Genomic DNA, 21,147 nt, shown 5'->3' on the forward strand with positions numbered 1-21,147 from the left:
CTTCTCTGCAACACTCTTCACCCATCACAAATCCCCAACCAGGTCAGCACAAACTCAGCCCACCCCCAAACCCCGGGCTGAAGGCTGGCTGGCCTGCCTATCAGGAAAGTTCTTTATGAAAATGATTCTGGTCCAACCGGAAGCAATGAATTCCAGGGTTCCTGCCACATTAGAGAACTTGCATTTTAATGAGAGGCTTGTACTCTCAAGCAGGGGTAAAAAGCAAAACTTCTTCCACTTACCAGTTCAGGACTGGAGACTCAAGTGAAACAGTTTTAAATGTTGCTCAATTTTCACAGGAATGTTTATCTCATGTTATATGACTCCTCATTAAGAAAACTGTATAGCAATTTATATTCTACAAGGCACTTTTGCATTCCGAGTCTCTTTTGACTGTTCAAACCACGACTCCGTGAGGGAGCCAGAGCAGATGAATCTCGTATTTCCAGAGGAAGAAACAGGTTCAAAGGCAGCAAAGGCCCCGAAGTCAGCCGCAGGGCAGAGGCCGCCCTCAGCTCTCCAGACCGATGCCCACAGCCTGCTGCTTTCCATGCCACGCCTCCTGATCCTCCTTTTTCAACCTGGCTTCCTTGTATAAATGTAAAAACTTCAAATTTCCTTTAATATTATTTGAATCTCAAAATAATGACGGAAAGAATCAGCCACAAAACATTCCAACGACCCCAAATGCACAAATTTATAGTTGTTGATGGATTTTATGGACCTCTTAACAAAAGCAGGTTTGTACTTGTGGACACAAATTTAAAGATAGCTGATTAATATGCCAAAAGTCACCATAATAATCACGCGCTCAGGGTTCCATTTAACTGTAAAATCTTAAATCCTTCCTCACAGCATTTGAAATCAATTCCATCTATCTAATAAATATAACTTCATCATATTAGAAAGCTTTGACCATGTATGTTTCATCTTCATATGCTAGACATATGTGCTTCACTGTGAAATATCATACCCAATAGTAAATAAGCTCAAGCCACCACTGAGGACTAGAACCTCCTGAAAATATGAAACTTTACTACCAGTCTTGTATATATTTACCTTCCATGTTTTCAGAAATCCATTAAATGATGGGTGTAAGAAGCAGCCATAAGAGAGGCACTGCCAAGGTCAAGTCTGAGGCATGACTAGATTCTTCTAGCCAGAGGCTGGGGGTAGGGTGGAGTAGAGGGAACACCTTCTCAAATATATGTCAGTAAAATAGAAAAATCACTGGTGAACTGCTTACTTATTTGGGAGTAAATAAGAAGATACCCCACCTGGGAAATCTCCAAAGTGATTTTCTGGAGGTTACTTTCAGCAACGAAATAAATTTTGAGTTCCAAAACTGCTTCCTGGAACTCTTCTGATAAAGACAAATGTCAGGAAGAAAAAATTCCATGTAAAGCTTATAAATGGGATTTTCAAATAAGACATCAATAAAATATCACCTGAATTCATACTCCAGGACTAGATAAAACATGTTTTTTCCCCTCTTTGAAATAAGTTTTTCAAAACTTATGCTTGAGAGTTTTATCAAATGAAGATATTTTAACCTCTAAACTGCTATACCCACAGATGGATTTGGTTCATGTTGTTCGATCCTTAAAGCTTCAGGTTTTTCAAAAACAGTGGCCAAATAATGTGTAACAAAATGATGTATGCATGTACATTTTCATCCAGCAATTCCATTTATAGAAATATACTCTAAAGACACTCCCCAAAATATTAATCCACATACACATGAGATTATTCCCTGTAGCACTATTTGGTTATTGCAAAATAATGAAAACTATCTAAATGTCCAAATGTATGTGATTGAATAAATCAGGATACATATCATGGAGTGCTAGGCAGCCATAAAAACAACGAAGAAACACTTCTATGAACCAATATAAACAGTTTCAGAGACAGTGTTAAGTAAAAAATGAAAGTGCAAAAAAGCACGTGACTCTTTGTGAAAGAATAGAGAGAAAAATAAAATATGCACATGTCTATTTGTATCATGAAAGGAAGCTCAGGAAAGATAACCAAAACACAGTGACTGCCCACAGGCACAGATGCAGAGAATGGGGTGGAAAGGACCCATACAGGGAGGGACACTTCTCTGAGGATATCTTCTTACATGAGTTTGACTTTCAGAATCACGGTAAAATTCTCCATATTAAAATTTGTTTAAAACTGAGATGAAAACTACCTGAAATAAATGAATCTAAGTGTGTTTCAAACAAATACCATAACAACATTGAATCGAGGGAAAAAATACCTAATTTATGAACACAATATTTGATCACATACTGTCAGCTTTCGGGAAAAGTGGGGAGAACAGCAAACAAACCCTGGCTTCTTTTTGGAAGACACACAGATAAAGCGATTCTGAAGTCACCTTCGATGACGTCCAGGGTTACGCAAACATGTAAATGTGCTGACACTGGGGGCTGGCTCCCCCCGAGGAAGAGGGAAGATGTACATACGAGATGGTGTAGGGCCTGGACAATGCTGTGAGGTGAGTCTAAGTTGGAGGCATCTGTGTGAACTCATGTTTTCTAATATAAGTGCATGTACTAACACGTGCATACAAATGTGCATGCGTATTATTATATTGTATGTGCACATATGTGTGCACATATGTATATGTGCATGACTGTGTATATCCCCCTTGCCGCTTTGACAACTGAAAGAACCAAAAAGCCAAGATGCCTCATTAGCACGGTGCACACCTGGCACACAGGTCTTGGTTTCTAGTATCCAAGATCCTCAGAGAAATGGCTGATTCTGAGGCGGAGGCAGGGAAGATATGAAGATGGGTCTGAAACATTTTGCTGTATCTGAAGAAAGTGCTCCAAAAAAATGAAGAAAGCATGTCAAAAAGACATAGGAGTGTGCTTGAAGTGCTCTCCTTGGTCAAAATGGGAACTATTTAAGCACTAAAATAATTGAAGACAGTAATGAATTATAAGTCGTTTTAAACAACAGGAATCCATACCAATAGCAGAGATAATGAATAAATGAGGGACAAGGGAGAGCTCTTGCTTACTGTAGAATCCAAACGGTAAGCGGAGAGGGAGTGGCGAAGCTAGGAAATCACTTCGTAACTACTGTGGAAGAGATGAACACAGTCCAGAATCACCAAGGAACACTAAAGTCAAGGAGAACAATTTGAAGAGGAGCAAGGTACTACATATCTTAAAGTTTCTCCCCACAGACTGCTTATTAGTTGCAAGTGAGCAAAAGCAGTAACTACACAATGGTTCTACAAGAAAATGACCTTACTCTTACAAAAGGCAAACTGCAGTATTTAGGGATAAAAGGGTTTGATATATGCAACCTATTATCAAATGGGTCAGGAAAAACACAATAAATATAATTTATTTTGATATATGCCTATTCCACAGCTGAAACAGATACTGTGTTTGTTCAGCACCTTTTTGCTGATAACGGGTACTAATTTCCTGGACTACAAGGGTGGGCAGGTCAGGCTGGGCCATGGTATCCTAGTCCTTTTACCACAGTGACTGGTCCACACATGGACAAATGACCCAGCCAGGCCAACTTGAGAGTCCTTTAAAAAAAAAAAAAGTTAAATTTTCAGCAGGAGTGGGTTGGAAAATAAATCTTACTCATCCTAGGTTATACAGCTGTTAAGCTGCGAGTCTATTGTTGTAGGCAGCCACAACTCAACAAGGTTGCAAAGGGCAGAACCAACACCCAGAGAGACACAGGGAAGGACGGCAGGTAAAGAACTCTGGGGGACTCCTCAACTACAACTCCTGGTTCTAATTCCAGAAGCCAGTAACCCCCCTCTTATCATTTTGTTTTAACTTAATTCAAGTTGGGTTTATGTCACTTGCAACTAAGTGAGTTCTGAATACAACAAAGGCCTAAACCCTTACCACTTAATGGCACTTGATGCTGAATCAAAGCAAAATTATTTTATAATCTTCTTTTGTAGCTTTCAGAGTTAGAACCAACTAACTTGCAGGACAGAAAAAGTGGCAGACAAGATTTTTTAGGCTCAAAGTATTTTCTTTTTGGTAACAAAATCAAATCTGACCTTGTAATAAAACAAATATACACTTTGAAGAAAAGAAAGCATGTGTTCATGACACGCAAGAAACTTCCGCCATGTGAGCTGCACCCTCCCAGCAGGACGACTATCAGGTACGAGCAACAACGATTTATTAGTCCCTCCTTCTGTCTTCCACGCTGCTTCATTAACCAAGATTCTGTGCACATTTCACTCTCTGCAGTTTTTATCGGGTAAATAAGTACTTTTTTTGACTTCCAAAGGAGAAATTACACAATGGCATTAAAGCACTAGATAGACGGACTTCCCCGAACTTTTCTCCCAGCCTACCTCCAGTTGCAGCCTCCAGGTTTCCTGGCTGGGACTGACAGACAGGAGCTGGGTGCTGGATCTGAGCACGAGCAGAACGGTCTGTGTGTGTCATAGCACTGCACCACAATAATGATTTTCTAATTACTTCCCCCCATGCAGTCCAGGTACTGAAAATATTTACTAAACAAACTGCATTATTTCAAAAAGACTCCTCTTCCCACTTTAAAATTAAATCTTATAACATGTCCATCAAAGCCTGAGCAGGGAAGAATCAGTCATTGCCACAGCGAGCTGCCATAATCCCCAAACTCAGAATGACTGAAAACAGCGCATGATGCCAACCACTGCCTGTGCAGACACGCACAGTTCTGGGGGGTCCAGCCCGAGAGGCCAGGAGCTTCCAGGCCTTGCCACAGGCTCTGATCCTCTACCCAGGAGAACAACACTGAAAACAGGGATATTGCTCCCAAGGAGTTCATTCTCACACTTAATTCAATTTTTATTTAATGTCCACATTAGTTCAGCCTATACCCTATATCCAGGAACTGAGTTGGACCACATAGATTTTAAAGATACTGGTTAAAATTAAAAAATTCAAGCCCTTCCCCCCCAAAAACAAATTATTTTGGTGCAGATATAGTCAGCTATAGATAAAATGAGAACCAAATCTCCCTGTCCTCAGTCCCTTTAAAACCATCAAAACACGCCCTGGCTGGTGTGGCTCAGTCAATTCAATGCCAGCCTGCAAACCAATTGGTTTCCAGTTCGATTCCCAGTCAGGACACATGCCTGGGTTGCAGGCCAAATCCCTCGTTAGGGGCATGCAAGAGGCAACCACACGTTGATGTTTCTTTCCCTTTCTTTCTCCCTCCCTTCTCCTCTCTCTAAAAATAAATAAAATCTTAAAAAAATAAAAATAAAAACAAGGATTATAAAGTTCATGATATTATCCTAGTAAAAAAGTTGAAGCAAAAACATTATGTACTTATAAAATGAAAAAGCAGAGTTTTAACAAATGTTATTATAAGTGATAAAAGCAAATGAGAGTAAAAATTAAAAAACAGAGGAAGGTTTCAAATGAAAACATACAGGTTATCCCTATTTGCACCAAGCCCCACTTTCCAGACAGAATCGCCTTTCACTGACTGACACCTCCCTAACTCCAAATATGTTCGTGCCTCTAGTTCTTTATTTACCCACATTAAGCAGTAGCTACTGGCATCCTCATATGAAAGTTAATGAATTTAGATCTCATTTATCTCCCCGCTCTTTCCTCTACTCAATATTTTTGTTGAATTTTTTTAGTCAAGGCAACTGTATTTTAAATTTTCATTAATTTTTCTTGTTTCTGGACTGTTCCTTTTTCATGACCCATTCCTGTTTTGCAGACAAAGTTTCATCTTGAAGCTGAGGATTCTAACTTGGTATCTTCTGTTAGAAAGTTCCACTCCTTGACTTGTTTCTTCTGAAGACAGCTGTTCTGCTCACTCCTCTTTTTCCTCTTCTCTGCTGCTTGTTCTCCTCCACAGTCTGTGATCTTTGGTGGGTGGTCCCTATTTACAGTGAATGAGGTTGGCAATGCAGGTGGCCGGTGAGGCTCTCTGCTGCCTAGTAAGTCGCTTTCTCCAACAAGCCTCACCCCTGAATGGGAGGCCTGGCCCGGGACTCTGCGCTGCTTACACAGCTGGCTGTCCCTCTGTCCTCCTTTCAGGCTAAGGGCAGGGCAAGGCAGAGATGCTAGTGTCCCCAGGCTCTCTTCCTGTGGATGTCAGCCTCCACCTGGAGCCCTCGAGAGCCTCCCCGAGAGCAAACCGCTCAGTATCCCTTGAGTAAACGCCCGGCTTCAGCCTGGGGCTGACAAGCCACACAGCCACTGTGGAGACAGGTAAAGCCGTCCCCACTTCTGGCCTGCCTCCAGCTCTCTTCCAAGGCTGCCAGGTCCACTGTGAGGAGGAGGCACTTCTGCCTCTGCCACAAACACAGCTCCTGCTCGTGCTCTGAGCTGGGGACCCCCACAGCATTCGCCCACCTGTATGATACCACTGGCCTTCCTTGTCCCAGAGGTTCACTAGTGCGGCCCCTCTTAGGAGAATGTATTCCCCTCTGTTCTTCCAGCATTTCAGTAAGACTTGGTAAAGGGAAATAAAAGTATGCTCAGTCTGTCATCTTAAAACTCAAAATGCCCCCCAGAGAACATTTATTTAAATGTATTTTGGTCTTCTGATTTGTCTTTTCTCATGTATTAATTAATTCCTTTAATACCTGGCTCAATACTCACCTCTTCCAAGGGACTCCCAGAACCTGAATCCTGTAAATCCTTTCAGCTATTCTGTATACAGTTACACTAGATTCTTTCGTTTGCTTGTATCTTTGCCTGCTTTTTTTATTTGAACACTTGCAAGGCTGTTTCTCTAACTCCTGACAGCCCCTCAAAGGCAGGGCCCACAGACCACACTTCTGTGACACCTTCCTTCCTCCACCACCCCACTTCCAATGCAAGTACCCGTAAACAAAGCAAGGCTCACAGGAGGCACTACAGATGTCCTGGATAAAGAAATCAAGCATTATTACTTAGTAACTATTCCCTTACAGCTTAGGTAAACCCCACTGTATACCAGACCCTGATTTAGAAAGCTCTGGGGGTCACAGAGCAAGCACTCCAGTGGCTCTTAGAAAACTGGAGTGGAGACTTAGTCGGAAGCCTCAGAGGTGGGCCTCGGCCATTATCATTTAGACTCCTTCCTTGTTTAACATAAAGCCCAGTGGGTTCAAAGCACAGGGTCTCCCCTCACTGTCTCTTGTCTTCTCACAAGCAAGTCTCCCAGCAGAAAGAACCTGGCCGGGGACGCTCTGGAGTCTGAGACCCCCTCAGCAGAGACCTGCGCTCTGAACGAGGAAAGCTGACTGACCTTCACACAGGGAGGCAGAGCTGAGCCGGCCGGCTTTTACTCCTCCTGCATCCCAGTTACCAGCTGACTCACAGCCCTCGGGTTCTATAATCAGAAGGTCTGGGGCTTAACTTTCTAGAAGCTACCATCAGAGAAGAAAATCAGAACAGGGAAAAACCTTTCTTTCAAGATGTTACTAAATTTACTAGGTTTGGGAGAAAAATCTGCTCTGAGTTGACAAATCAAAACACACGGGGGTAAAAGCTGAGACACAGAAATCTGTGCTTGTATTGGAAAGAACTCAGTTTTCCACCTTCTGTGCAGGAAAAGCCCAGTTCTTTCTGCTTCTCTCCTGAGTGTCTCCTGTACTACTCACACAAAACAAGAAGTGACTTCCAGCACTTCTGATCACCAAACGTATGGAGGTCCCCCCACACCAACAAGCAACTCTCGGACACCAGCACCAAACAGTTCTGACACTCTCTACCCAGAGATAGTGTCAGACTCCACAGGTTAAGGGATCAGTCCCTCAAGATGGCTTGCCCCCACCCCACTTCAAATGCCATTCACAAGGCAAGCTTGTCACCCATGCTTCTGACCAACCAGCTATAAATAAGAATTCCAATGATACCCTCCTTGGGTTCAATTACTTTGCGAGAGCAGCTCACAGAACTCAGAGAAACGTGTATCATTAAGCAGATGTGTATCAGTTTGCTGAAGGGTATGATCCAGGATACAGATGGACAGTCAGATGGAGCCTTACACAGGGGGAGGTCTAGGAGAGTCCCAAGCACAGGAGCTTCTGTCCCTGTGGAGCTGGGGTGCACCGCCCTCCTGGCATGTTAATGTGTTCACCGACCTGACAGCTCTCCCAACCCCCTACTACTGGGATGTTATGGAGGCTTCGTCACCTAGGCATGATCAATTACTAACTCTGTTTCTAGCCCTTCTCCCCTCTCTGAAGGATGGGGTCGGGGGTAGGGCTCAAACCAAGCTTCTAATCATGGCTTGGTCTTTGGTGACCAGCCCCCACCCTAGAAGCCACCCAGAGCCACCTCATTAGAACAAAAGATGCTCCTAATGCTCTTATGACTTAGGAAATTACAATGGCTTTAGGAACCTTGTATAAGGAATAGGGTCAGATCAGAGACAAGAACAAGACATGCTCCTAGTGTTCTTACCACTTAAGAATTCACAAGGATTTCAGGGGCTTTGTTGCATATATTTCTTATTGTTTCACAGGGCTAATTACACCACTCATTTCTTTTCTCTTTTTGGCTTTTCATTCCTAGCAGCTGTTAAATATGAAAACATAAATATGCTCCATCTTCCCAGTGATCTTTCATCTGTTTCTCAAAGGACAGACTGAGAACCAGCTACACTCTAAACATCTGGCAGTCTTCAAACTGCAGGTTCCTGGGCTCCACCTCAGACCTAATGGGCATGTGGTCAGGGCCTCTACTTTTTTAACAAGCTATCCAGGTGACTCCTTAGGCAGAGAAAAGTCTAAGAACCAGAGATTCTCAAGCCACTTGTCACTCAATCACAAGTCACTGCTCCATGCATCTGGTTAGACTACGTCTCCTTCAGTCTAGCAGAAGCCTCTGACTGACAGAGCGAAGTGAGGTTCCGAGTGCCGAGGAAGGCGACAAAGGACATGCAGGCACACCGGTCTAGGGGAGCTCTGGGAGGAACTGGGACTTGCACTGAGAGCTGAAGAATGGAGAGGACTTGGGGTGCTGGGAGAAGGACAAAGGGCACAATGTTGGGACAAAGACCAAGAGCAACCCGAAGGAGAAATGGCTCAAGTACCTAGCTGGCAAGGTCTGCAGTCAGAGGCAGGAAGGCAGGGAGAGGTCAGACCCCAAAAGGTTTAAACACCAGAAAGAGGGGTCCGGATTTTGTCCTGGAGGGAGCAGAAACAATCAGAAGTTTCCAGGCAGGTGTAAACTGTTAGAGGGAATCCCCATTTCCCTGTCCCCATGTTTCCATGAGAAAAACCACGTTTAGCTTCCAAGGAGGAAACAATATTGGAAACATTCGTCCTTCCCTTCCTCAAACTCCTCGCACTTCTCTGACTGGGGACTTAGCAACTGATGAGACGGAAAAAGGCATGGAACACACGCTGCCCCACCCTCTCCGCTCTGGTGGGTATACTCAGCTGAGGGAGCAGCTTACAAGAAGCCCGATTCTGGCCACAAGCCAACGGAAGTTCTTCGATACAGTGTACCAGTAACAGAGCTGATAGTCCCATCTCTGTCTTTACTGACTATTTCCCAGCTGGTGCGAATGAAGAGGGGGAAGAGGAGGGTTGAGTTATACCACCAACTACAAATGTAAGTAAGAAAACAGCAGGGCTTCAGAAAGGTTAGCCAGGTGGCAGCTGACGGGACGGACTGAAGGAGGAAAAGACTGGAAGCCCCTGAACCATGTGTGGGGCGACTACAACCACCCAAGCACACAGTAGCCATCTGTAGCCACCACTGAGCATTATCCAGGGGCTAATCCAGTCCATGCTCACGTCAAAACACATACTTGAGCCGATCTGCAAGAGAATAAATCAAAAAGCTCAAAAAACTGAGACTTAATTGCCAACATATATTTTTGTATCAATTAATGTCACCCTGTCATAACTAAAATTGTTTCTGTTGGTCAGTAGGATCATTAATTAAAGGAACCACAGCAATTTTATAAATATATGAAGGACAAGAAATAAAAGGCTTGCCAGTCCAGAACCCTATTTGGGCTACACAGGAGAATTCTATTATGTTACAAGTCACTCCTACGTAGTCCAGAAATCAAACCTCATGCAACTTGCCCACATTTCTAAAGGAATAACTGGCCCTATCTATCCATCAGCACCCTCTCAAAGGAGGTCTTCTGAATTTCCAAACCTCAACCTGTTTTCTTTCTTTTATTTGTTTATGTATTATACAGACAGGAGAAAGGAAGCAAAACATCGACGTGAGAGAGAAACATCGAGTGGTGGCCTCCTGTACACCCCCAACTGGGGACTGAACCCACAACCCAGGTGTGTGCCCTGATTGGAAAGTGAACCAGTGACCTTTCACGTTGTGTGACGATGCCCAACCAACTGAGCCACGCCAGGCAGGCCAAGAAGTTATATTTTCTAAGCGAGTAGGCCCTGAAAACACTACCAAGCACTACCAGCTCACTTCCATTTTATTCAGACTAATCAGACCAAAACCACGTTCCTGCAGTATCACTAAAACATACATTTAACACCCAACCTCGTTTTGGGAAATGCCTCCTCTTGCCCCAAAGTAGACTTTATGGCAATGTTTGCATACTCATCACCTTGTTTCACATTACACACAAAGTAAATGTGAATTCCTTTTAGAAAGAGAAGGAAATTGTAAGTACCAGTGGCTAAAGTCAGCTGAGCTATCTATGGTTTTCTACCGCCTTCTTACACACAGACCAAACCCCTTATTAGAGCTGTAAAACTCTCCTCCAATTATGCTAATCCTAAAGCATTATCCTCAAGGATTCCTCTTTGTTTTCTGTAATAAAAATAAGTCACTTTAGCCTGGCCGATGTGGCTCAGTTGACAGGAGCATCGTCCCATAAATCGAAAGGTCACAGGTTTGATTCCGGGTCATGGCACAGCCTAGGTTGTGGGTCTGGTCCTCTGGTCAGGGAGCATATAAAAGGCAACTGATAGATGTTTGTCTCCCTCTCTCTTTCCCTCCATTGCCCTCTCTCTAAAATCAATAAACCCTCACCCAAGGGTGAGGATAAAAAGAGTAAGTTGTGCCCTGGCTGGTATGGCTCAGTGGATTGAGTGCCAGCCTGAGAACCAAAAGGTCACCCGTTTGATTCCCAGTCAGGGCACATGCCTGGGTTGCAGGCTGGCTCCCCAGTTGGGGGCATGCAAGAGGCAACCAGTCGATGTATCTTTCACACACCAATGTTTCTCTTCCTCTTTTTCGCTCCCTTCCCTCTCTCTCTTGAAATAAGTAAAATCTGTACAAAATAATAATATATCACTCCACTAGCTCACACCTGATTCTCCTTCCTCACACATGACATTACCCTAAGAACCACTGCAGCTTCTCCAAAGTAATTTGAAGAGGGAAGTCACTGGCAGAGACAGAAGCTCATGCTGCCACCCTCTGCACACATCAGAGATCTGAGTATACTCACAGGGCTCACTGAGAAGCAGAGCCCACACTTTCCTCACTAGTCAGAATCCTGATTTTACCTCTTTCTCTTGATCTTCTGTAAGGTAATTGAGGTCCTACATTCCTAGGATCCCACCCAAGCGTCTGTGATAGACAAAAGATGAAATCTCTCACCAGGCAGAAGGGAGTGAATATGATAAGACAGTCTTAACTTACATTATGGAATTATCCATCTGGTCCCAAACAACTGTCCTTCTGAAGACGAACTGAACCACAGAGTAAATTCTGAGTGGCAGCAGACAGCACCTACAATGCTATCTCTACTGAAAACTTACCCCCTCCACGCCTCACCCCACTGATGGCCTCGTTACTGTATGTTCTGTTGGCGTTCACATCTCTGTACTTTGTATGGGTGCCCCTGCTCCATATTCTGCCTCTGCACTTAGATTTTAGAAACTTCAATTCCTCTTAAATATACATAAAAAGATATATATTTTTGTTTTGTATGTCCTCAAAATGTTCTGCACAAAAAATTGAGAAAGACACAGATCGTAAAACACTGCACTTATGCACAGACCACAGATGTTGAGTTCCCTGAGCAGAGTGCCTCTGGGTGCTGACAGGATCTACAGCCAGGGCCCTCAGCTATCATTCCCTCTGCACTGAATCTGCAGCCACGTCCTCTGAGCTCCCGCTGCAACCACTGTGGTCTCCTCTGGTCTCATTTACTCACCATTTCCTGAGCACCTACAGACACGTCGGGCACTGTGTTAATCACTGAACAAGAGAAAAGACTGGAGTGAACACTCATGTACTAGAGAGCTCGCAGCCTCGGGAAGCCTGGCAGTCCTTGCCTGTCTGGAATCTGCAGACACCCATGGCTCTCCCAGGCCACCTGCACCACTGAATCTAGGACTGTACACCCTCCTCTGCCACTGTACACTGCTGCTGTTCCAAAAACCACTGCCCTCCCTGAATCACACCTACGGTGTCCCTTCCCTTATACTCTGTGCGTGCCAACATACTTTAATTCTTAATTCAAAAGGAATGGCAAGAAATTGCAGGGTCAGCACTAGGTTATCTCTCTCTCATTAGGAGCTGCGAAAGTGGTTCACCTTGGCTTAAAGCAGTACAGTCGTGTCCAGGGGCTGGAGTAAGCCCAAAGGCAAACTGCTCTGTGGAGACAGAGCCAAGTGCTCGGAGCCGGGAGAAGGGGACGCACCTGGCCTTCTTGGACTTCGTCCTGGCTGTAGAGTCAGCACTGCTCCTCTTCTCTTTGGCCTCCTTGGCGCCCGAGGCCTCCCGGGGCTTCCGCACTTTCTTTGCTCCGTCCTTTTGCTTGGGCTCCTTGGGCTCCTTGGCCCTCCTGGGTTCCTTGGCCTTCCTGGGTTCCTTTGGCTCTCTAGGTTCTCGCTTCCTCTTTGGCTTGGGCTCCCTGTCCTTGCTTCCCTTGGCTGCCCGCTCTTGCTCTACTGGATCCTTTTTCTTCCGTTTCTTCTTCACTCCAGTGCCTCCTCCTCCACTGTCCTCCATCCCATTATAAGATGTCATTTTCCTAGGAAAAAGGGTCTCTGCTTCCTCTTCAGGAGCATACAGTTCCTTCTGGGGCAGACAGTGACTGGCAACATCTTCAATTCTCTCTTCCTGATCAGTGCTGTGCTCAAATGGAGAGGGGGACTTACAGTCACAGTTGACGGAGGCATCAGACATTGGGGAGTGATTCAGAACTTTTAAATGTGACAACTGTAAAAAAGAGAGAAACAATAGTATTACTCTTCTCCTGCATGCTTCATGAAAAGAGCATTATGAGGTTTGAACGCATGGATCTGTCCAACATTTTACTGAGTTCCTGCTATGTATTAGTTCCTCTTGGGCTAGACCTTGGGGATATGGTGGCAAATAGGACACCCATTTGTGGTTCCCCTTGCCCCGGTGGAGCTATACCAAGTTGTTGTTACGTTATGTAAGACATTTATATGTAAAAACCTCAAGGATTTCCCATGTTGTGTGCAGAAATCTGAAACACCTTTTAAGTTCCATGTCTAGAACAGGTAATGACAGTTTCCCACAAAATACCTTTAGATGTCACTAACAGACACAAAACCCTAGACACACTGTTCTCATCCAGAATGCACTCATCATACTAATGATCAGAAGTTCTGTTCAAATGTCTTCACAAACAAAGGTGATATTACTGGGGTGATAAGGATGGAGGGTCAAACCTGGTATGTTGCTTTATGTCCCCCAAATATTTGTTCTTACATATCATCAAGCAGCATCAAAATTCAGCTAGTTTGATTTTCAAGAAAATCTGGATCATTCAGAACTACACCTTTAATTTTTAACTAAAAATGGTGTTCTGCTATATGACCACCTAACTTACTCACCAGACTCAGCACCAAACAGCCTTCAGTCACTTAGAAAACCAGCTACTGGTATAGGAGAAAGCTTTATTGTGATGGATGCCATTAGAAAGAATGTGTCACAGGTGCTGAAGGCAACCCTAAAAGGGAAGTTTCAAAGCTGTTTTTTGAGTACCAACAGATAAAGGTGAAGTCTAACATGACACTTTTAAGGAAACATCCCCGTGGAAGTGTCAGTTACAACTCATACTCTCAGGCCTGGCATGACAGAGTACACTTGTCATTTCTTAACCAGGCTAAGGTTGGCAATGATCTGAAAATAACGGGGATGCTAGTTTCACAGAGGAGCACACTCTCCTGTAAGAACCAAAGTAAGTCACTTATTTTGGGTCAGGAACAAAGAAACTAACTTAAGGAGAGTCTGGGAGGGACAAGCAGGCTTTCCAGAGAGATGGTTACAATGATCTTTGGTGGCTCGGGAAGAGCACCCTGTGTGAGCAGCCTGCTCCCCTAGCAAGAGGCCTGGCTTGTGCAAAAGGGCGCAGGCACTTGCCCAGGCGGCGAGGTTCGCCTCCAGTGTTCTGGTTACTCAGTCTGTGCCCAGGCTTCCTGGCCCACCCCGGGAGTGATGGAGAGGACAAACTTCAGCTGCGTATTTCCCCTTCTGCTGTTTACAGTTCCCTCCCCTCATCTGATACTCCCAAACATAACACAGAGTCCCAGGAGAAAAAAGATGAAAGAAAAGAAGGATTTGGGGGGGATTCTTTAGTATAACTAAAGTCCAGCCTTATAAACAGGCCCTAAATCCAGAGGAAACTGGTCATTCTGGCAGGACTCACTACTTTACAAAAAGAGAAAAACAATTCAGTTTGGCTACTTCATTGCTGATTTCAGTTCTTGAGATGGCTTAGGAAAAGGAGGCGCTAAGTAAACTTAAAAAGAATTTAAACATCAAATACAAGAAAATGCTTAAAATGGTGAATTTTGTTGTTTTTTACGAGAAGAAAATACAAGGCAACAAGAAACCCAACAGTGCAGAAACAGGTGCCCAGCTAACGCTCGCATCCTGTGCGTGCATAACCATCCCTGATATATTACTGAATTCTGTGCCAGCGACACTTGGCCCTCAGGAAGGCAGTTTTTGCTTAGCATGCAAGAGATACAGATTTGTTTACTAAGGGAGCTTTCAAAAACAACATATTCTAAAAATGTAACTCCAGTGAGGCAGCTCTCTGTAGGTGCAAGCAGAACCCTCTCTTCAACCCACACCCCCTGTCCAGGTCTCCCTCCTGAAGCACAGGGCTCTCCTGCAGAGGCAACTGGATCTTCAATTCAAGGGAAATGGCAGTAACAATAGCAGCAGCTAACACTTCCTGGACACATCATTATGGATTATAATTCAAAGCATGTTTCATGATGTCTCTAATCTTTCAACAATCCTATAGGGTTAGTGTAAAGATGCCATTTTGTATACAGAGAAATAGAAGATTACTGATGTTAAGTGATGTGCCCAAGGCCATACACTACCAGTGAGTGAGCCTGGACCTGAATCCTCTGGCCAAAAGCTAATGCTCGTTTCAGTGAGCATTTACGTCATCCCAGGAAATCATGACGACGGCTGGACCACCAGACCAGCATGATCAGACCTGGTTAGAAACGTTATGTGCGATGGCATATACAGCTACTTTGGGGAAAGGTCAGAGAGTTCTCCGTAAAATTAAACATACAAAGCCTGCCCAGAAAGTAACCAGCCACGTGCTAAGAAAAATAGAGACATTTATTGAAGATACAAAATACAAGAAACCCTGTACACAGGACAATGATGCCTCAGTCTCCTTCAAAGTTATGACGTTCTTGGGGAAATCTGGTTCATTGGTAGTGGTTTGAATCAGGTCATTAGCAACTGCAGCGCGATGTTCCTTCTGCTCTGGTAGGAAAAGCCGTCAAATAAATTTTGCCCCAACACGTTTTATGCCAAGATCCTATATTAAAATCTCAGACACAGTAGTTTTTGGAATCGCCACATCAGCTTCTAGTTTCCATACTGTCAGTCTCCGATCTTTGCTGATTGCAGCCCATGCACGTTCAACATACTCAGGTGTCTGTTTGTCGCAGGCCTTCCAGAACGTGGATCACTTTCTACAGATTCTCAACCATCTTTGAAGCGTTTGTGCCACACTTTTATTTGCACTGCACTCATTGCATCGTCCCTGAAAGCCTTCTGCATCATCCTAGTAGTTTCTGCAGAAGAACGTTCATGCTTAATGCAAAATTTGATGCAGATTTGATGCTCTACTCACTCAGTCATTTTGCATGTGATGGCCACACAGTACACGTGCTCACTCAGTGGCATCTACAGCCCCCACTGACTAGTACAATGAAGTCATCACTGAACCAATCTCGTTTTATTAAAAATGGCGGGTCTTCTTCTGGACAGACCTCATATACCTAACTGCTGCCCCAGCAATTCCACTCCCAGGAATCAGCGACAGTGGCCTAGTCTACTCCCTCACTTTAGAGATAAGACCGTCGGTTCAGAGAGATAAAGAAGGCTGTCAAGGTTGCATTCCTAAGGAGTGCAGAGCTGGGACATCCTACAGAGAGAAGGGAAACCCAGGAAACGAAGCTCAATTAGTGATGAAAAGGGCAATTTTCCTCAAAAGGCAGGTATTAATAATAAAAAATACAAAATTATAATCTGTCAATAACCCACCAGAAATTTTTATTTTTTTATTTTTAAGGCATCTTGCTGGGAGCTTAAAAAAGCTATCTGTAGAGGATTAAAAATATAAGACAAAAAACATTTCTTCCATGTGTCTCGAAGTAAGTGGGGGAAAAGGCAAAGAGCCTAAATAAAGTCTTTGTTTCCACTTCTACCAAAAGGGACATTAAACCACCATGCTGGAAACGGTGCTTCTGATGTGGCACCTCACTGAGCTACCGTGGGTGAGAACCAGGAGGAGGAGAGCCCAGCTTCAGGTTTCTAAGGGTAATGAGTCTGCCTGTAGACCACAATCCCTATCATATACCTCATAAAAATTATCCCATTTTGTACTTCTCTCAGTAACAAGCAAGGAGTTGGGATAAATAAAAATCAGCATTTCCCTATCATAGGTGTGTTCCAATGTAACATCAGGATGGTATTTTTAGCTGTACTATATACCTGCAGTGCCACAGGTTTTCCAGGGACTATGGTTCATATTTTATTTCTCTAGCTAATTTTTTTCTGCCTAATACTAGGTCATCTTAGAGATTAAAATTTCATATGTGTGTGTATATATATCTTTGAAGCAGTTTATTTAATGTAGATAAAAGACTATAGCCAGCGATTCACTTTTAAATGTTTTAGTAAAGTCCATTTTTTCTCGAAATACTTCTTCAGGCAATACAAAGCCAATTTCTAAACTCTGTTCTTGGCACACTACTCTGTTATGCTCTTTCTGGTAAATAAGAAGTGTAGTTATTTATTACTGAGTTTTGATTAACTTATAAAATTTGTCATCTTAGTTTAATTTAGCTCGATAAAATTTTAGATAAGGAAATGATGACTTTTCAAGATAAGAATGTATTTAAATGTCATTCTCTCCAAAGAAGAAGAAAAAAGTATTAATATTTTGGGGTTACGAGGGTTTTTTAAAGAGTGGATGTTTGTTTGCTGCTATTTCTGACATCTTATAATTGTGGTACGGTAAGAGGACAAAGTTTGATGGTTAATTTTGTTATACTGAAAGATTTCCTGCCACTGACATATTGAATGCCAGGTATTTAATGAATTACCTTGCTTCATCTTTATCAATACCTTATGAGGCATGTATGACTACTCCCATTTAAGTGATAAAAAATGAAACTAAACTTGTCCAAAGTTAGAAAGCTAAGTGGTAGAGTTAGAGTTTCAATCCTGTTCTACTGGAATCAAAGCCCAAGTTCACTCCAGAGCATGGACCTCCACCCCGCCAGGCAATGAGCTCTCTACTCACACGCTCAGTCCTGCAGTTTATGGAATGCTTTAGTATGATTGTAGTTTTCTGTTTTCACGCTCTGCAACTTCTTATGGTTCAGTCATGAGTAAGTACAGCCTATCCTCAGTACTACAGAGGAGCAGGGTCAATTTCTCCTGAAAATATTGTCACTTAATTACCTTGCTCCTCTTTAGCTTTTAAATAAAAACCCTGCCCTGTTCATCAACATTATTCTGAAATCTAAAATGAAAACCCCTTTGCCCTGGCTGGTATGGCTCAGTGGATTGAGTGCCAGCCTGTGAACCAAAGGGTCTCAGGTTCAATTCCCAGTCAGGGTACATGCCTTGGTTGTGGGCTAGGTCCCCAGTAGGGGGTGCTCAAGAGGCAACCACACACTGATATTTCTCTCCCTTTCTTTCTCCCTCCCTTCCCCTCTCTAAACATAAAATCTTAAAAAGAGGGAAAGAAAACACCTTTAACTGAGGCTACTTAATAGCTGGCTGACATACCAAAGATCTTAATATGAACCGCTAAAATCTCAAAAGAAATTTGAACTTATTTTGGGATAATTTGGATAAAAAATGTTTCTATTAAAATAAAAGCTTACCTTAAAGAATGTCTTAAAAATTAAATATGCAGACTGTTTTGAGAATTTGGGGTTCTCTTCAGTAATGTGATCTTTTTAACAACAGCATAATACTCCACTAGGTGGGTATGCTGTGATTTAAATAGTCCCCTTTTTAATGGACTCTTTAATAGTCTCCTTTTATGTGATTCTTTCTCAGTCTTGCTATTCTAAACAAAGCAGCAATGAAAGCCATGTATATACAGTTCTGCATACCTGCGTAAGTACCTTATTTTGCCATGTGTAATGCACGCCCACATTTTTGGCCCAAACTCTCAGGGAAAAAAATCTTTCATTTTAACCTTTTAATTAATTAATTCATTCATTTATTTATATTTAGAAACAAAACCAATTGTCATATTCCAGGGTATTATTTTGCATACAGGTATCATTATTGCTTTCTAGAGTTATACTTTTAATACATAAGCATAAGTAAAAGAATGAAAAACATCTATAGAGATACAGAATTGGACTACCCATGTATAATGTGCATCCGTATTCTTCCCTCAAAAATGTGGGCAAAAAAGTGCATGTTATACATAGCAATATCCATAGGATGGATGGAGCTGCATTCTCTCTCGTGTTTGTTTACCAGCTGATGCCTCTTAGGGTCACAACAGGAAGAAATCGGTGTGTAGGAAGTATTTAATCACTGCTCTTCCTGTTAAGAATTGGCAGCCGATGAGTCCATTAATTTCCCAAAACAGGTTGCTCTGGATTCAAAGGACCTATCCACTGGGGACAAACCAGAATGTAGTCCTTGTAACCAAATCCCTAAGTCACCCTTTATCTAACTGGTCAGTGCTCCCTAGGAGCAGAGTGGAGAGGAAACTTGGCTGGTCCCACCCAACATATTTGCACAGGGGGCCAGTTAAGGGCAGGGATTCAGATCTCCCTGGTAACAGGGTGTCATTCCAGTCTATAAAAGGAAAACCAACCCATCAGAAATACCCTTTTTCCAAGAGACAGAGGCAGATCTCCCATCTTACGCCCTTGGCCACACTGGTTGGGGTCTCCGGGTTCCTCTGAACATGTAAGCACCTAGCGCACAGAAGAACCACCTAAGGAAAGAGATCCTGGAGGATGTGTCAACAAGCCCAATGTTTCTATCAACTCCCCTCCCTTTTGCAGAAACAGTTAATGTTCACATCCTGTCAATTAGTTCACTATTTTCTCTAAGAGGAAACTTCTACAGACCATCATAAATAAGAATTTTATAAGTGAGAATCCTTTTATTTTAACCAAACATCCAAAATGATGAAATATATAGACTACAAAGAATTGATCACTTTGCTCTTTATAAAAACATAGAAAGCTGTTCAGGGGTGGGTGGGGAGGATGTTTCTTTTCCACATAGTTAATTTCGAATAATATTCTGATCTATAGTTTTCAATACATTTATTCCTATAGGACTGACTTGAACATATGTAAAAGTCTGTATACTGAGTCATTCGGAACAGACCTCTCAGTACCACACAGAGAACGGACAGCAGAGGCAGCAGGGTAACACCAGAGGCCAAGTAAGAGAGGAGCCGAGACTGCCAGCTTTGCTCTCGTCAGGAAAGCGCCAGTGTACGCCGGATGCATTCACTTGGAAAATCTGGGAGATCACTTACCTGCTTCTCTTTCTTCTGTATTTTCATTATCATCTATTGAAGGAAGATATTTATTTCTGTAAAACATAAAAAAGGCAAAGATTCTGGTAAAATCCAAAATAAAACATTTTAAATTATCTCAGGATTAGCTGTGACACATGGAAAAAACCCCCCACAAAATAAAGGATTACTTTGACAGAACATCTGTCATCAGTAGTCTTCCAGCCCAACAACCCCAGAGCCCAAAGTATAGCCCTCATCCCACCTACCCCCATCCCCAGCCCTGATTTATTGCTGCAGATGGGGTACAGTCCAAAAGATACTGCCTCTCTAGCTGCGTTATAAAAGATGCTGGCATGTTAAATTACCAGGGAAACCAGAAGAGAAACCAAAGACAACGGCATGACTTAAGAGCAGTGGAAGAAAGGGTATAGAAATAAACTAAGCCCTCGTTTCCTTTGGAAGAAAATCAATAAATTGGTGTCAGCAATTGATAAATCAAGAAACACAAATATACACAATATAAAAGAGAGCTAAAAGTTCACATTAGTTCTTTTGAAAAAATGAGAGGAACTAGTGTGAGACAGAACAAGGCACTCGCGCATTTCATCATATGCTCACCTGTATTATTTGATGTTTAAAATCATGTGTATACATCACTTGACAAAATAAATTCCATTCCAATATTTCATGACTTTTTAAATGACTGCTTTTATGCTATCCAGGACTTAAGACCCCATGTCCGATGACAATGCCCTCGATGACAATGACCTTTTTCATCACAAATGACTTTTGGAGCACCACAGAAATGTGAGTCCAGCAAGGGCTCCACAGGTCTCAGAGGTGCGCTGAGCATCCCAGGGAACAGAAAGAACCCTCGTCTACGAAACCGGGGATCCGGGGCTGCATGAATCACTAACCGGTGGTACTGCCTCGGTCTGACGCTCTCCCCTTCTTCGTATACAAGCAAAGGAGGGATCGTAGCATCTCGGCTGCCCATTCGAGCCCAGACACAGGCACCGCCTCATACTGATGACTTACTTTGACTTGCTAGACATCCCACAGAGCTATGGATGGATCACCACACTCTCAGGACACCATCACAGAGACACACAATTATCCTCATGCTCATAATTATTTTTCGTATCCAAATGAATGTGCAATGTAGGCAACTGAGAAGAACTTTAAGATTAAAGTGAGATGGTCCTATTTTCTCCGTTCAGTGTTAAATGCAAA

General features: G+C 43.0%; 1 protein-coding gene across 1 annotated transcript in view; it reads right to left on the bottom strand.

The window, feature by feature from the left end:
• CHD6 (chromodomain helicase DNA binding protein 6) overlaps positions 1–21,147 on the bottom strand; it is a 169,322-nt gene that overhangs the window by 100,723 nt on the left and 47,452 nt on the right. The window contains exons 2-3 of the mRNA XM_028525117.2: positions 19,933–19,988; positions 12,592–13,112 (exon numbers count right to left, since the gene is read on the bottom strand). Of these exons, the coding sequence (XP_028380918.1) occupies positions 12,592–13,112; positions 19,933–19,965 (554 nt within the window). The 5' untranslated portion in view covers positions 19,966–19,988. The remainder of the gene's footprint in view (positions 1–12,591; positions 13,113–19,932; positions 19,989–21,147) is intronic.

The sequence above is a fragment of the Phyllostomus discolor genome, chromosome 9 (genome assembly GCF_004126475.2).
Source record: "Phyllostomus discolor isolate MPI-MPIP mPhyDis1 chromosome 9, mPhyDis1.pri.v3, whole genome shotgun sequence".
In the NCBI taxonomy this organism is placed as follows: domain Eukaryota; kingdom Metazoa; phylum Chordata; class Mammalia; order Chiroptera; family Phyllostomidae; genus Phyllostomus; species Phyllostomus discolor.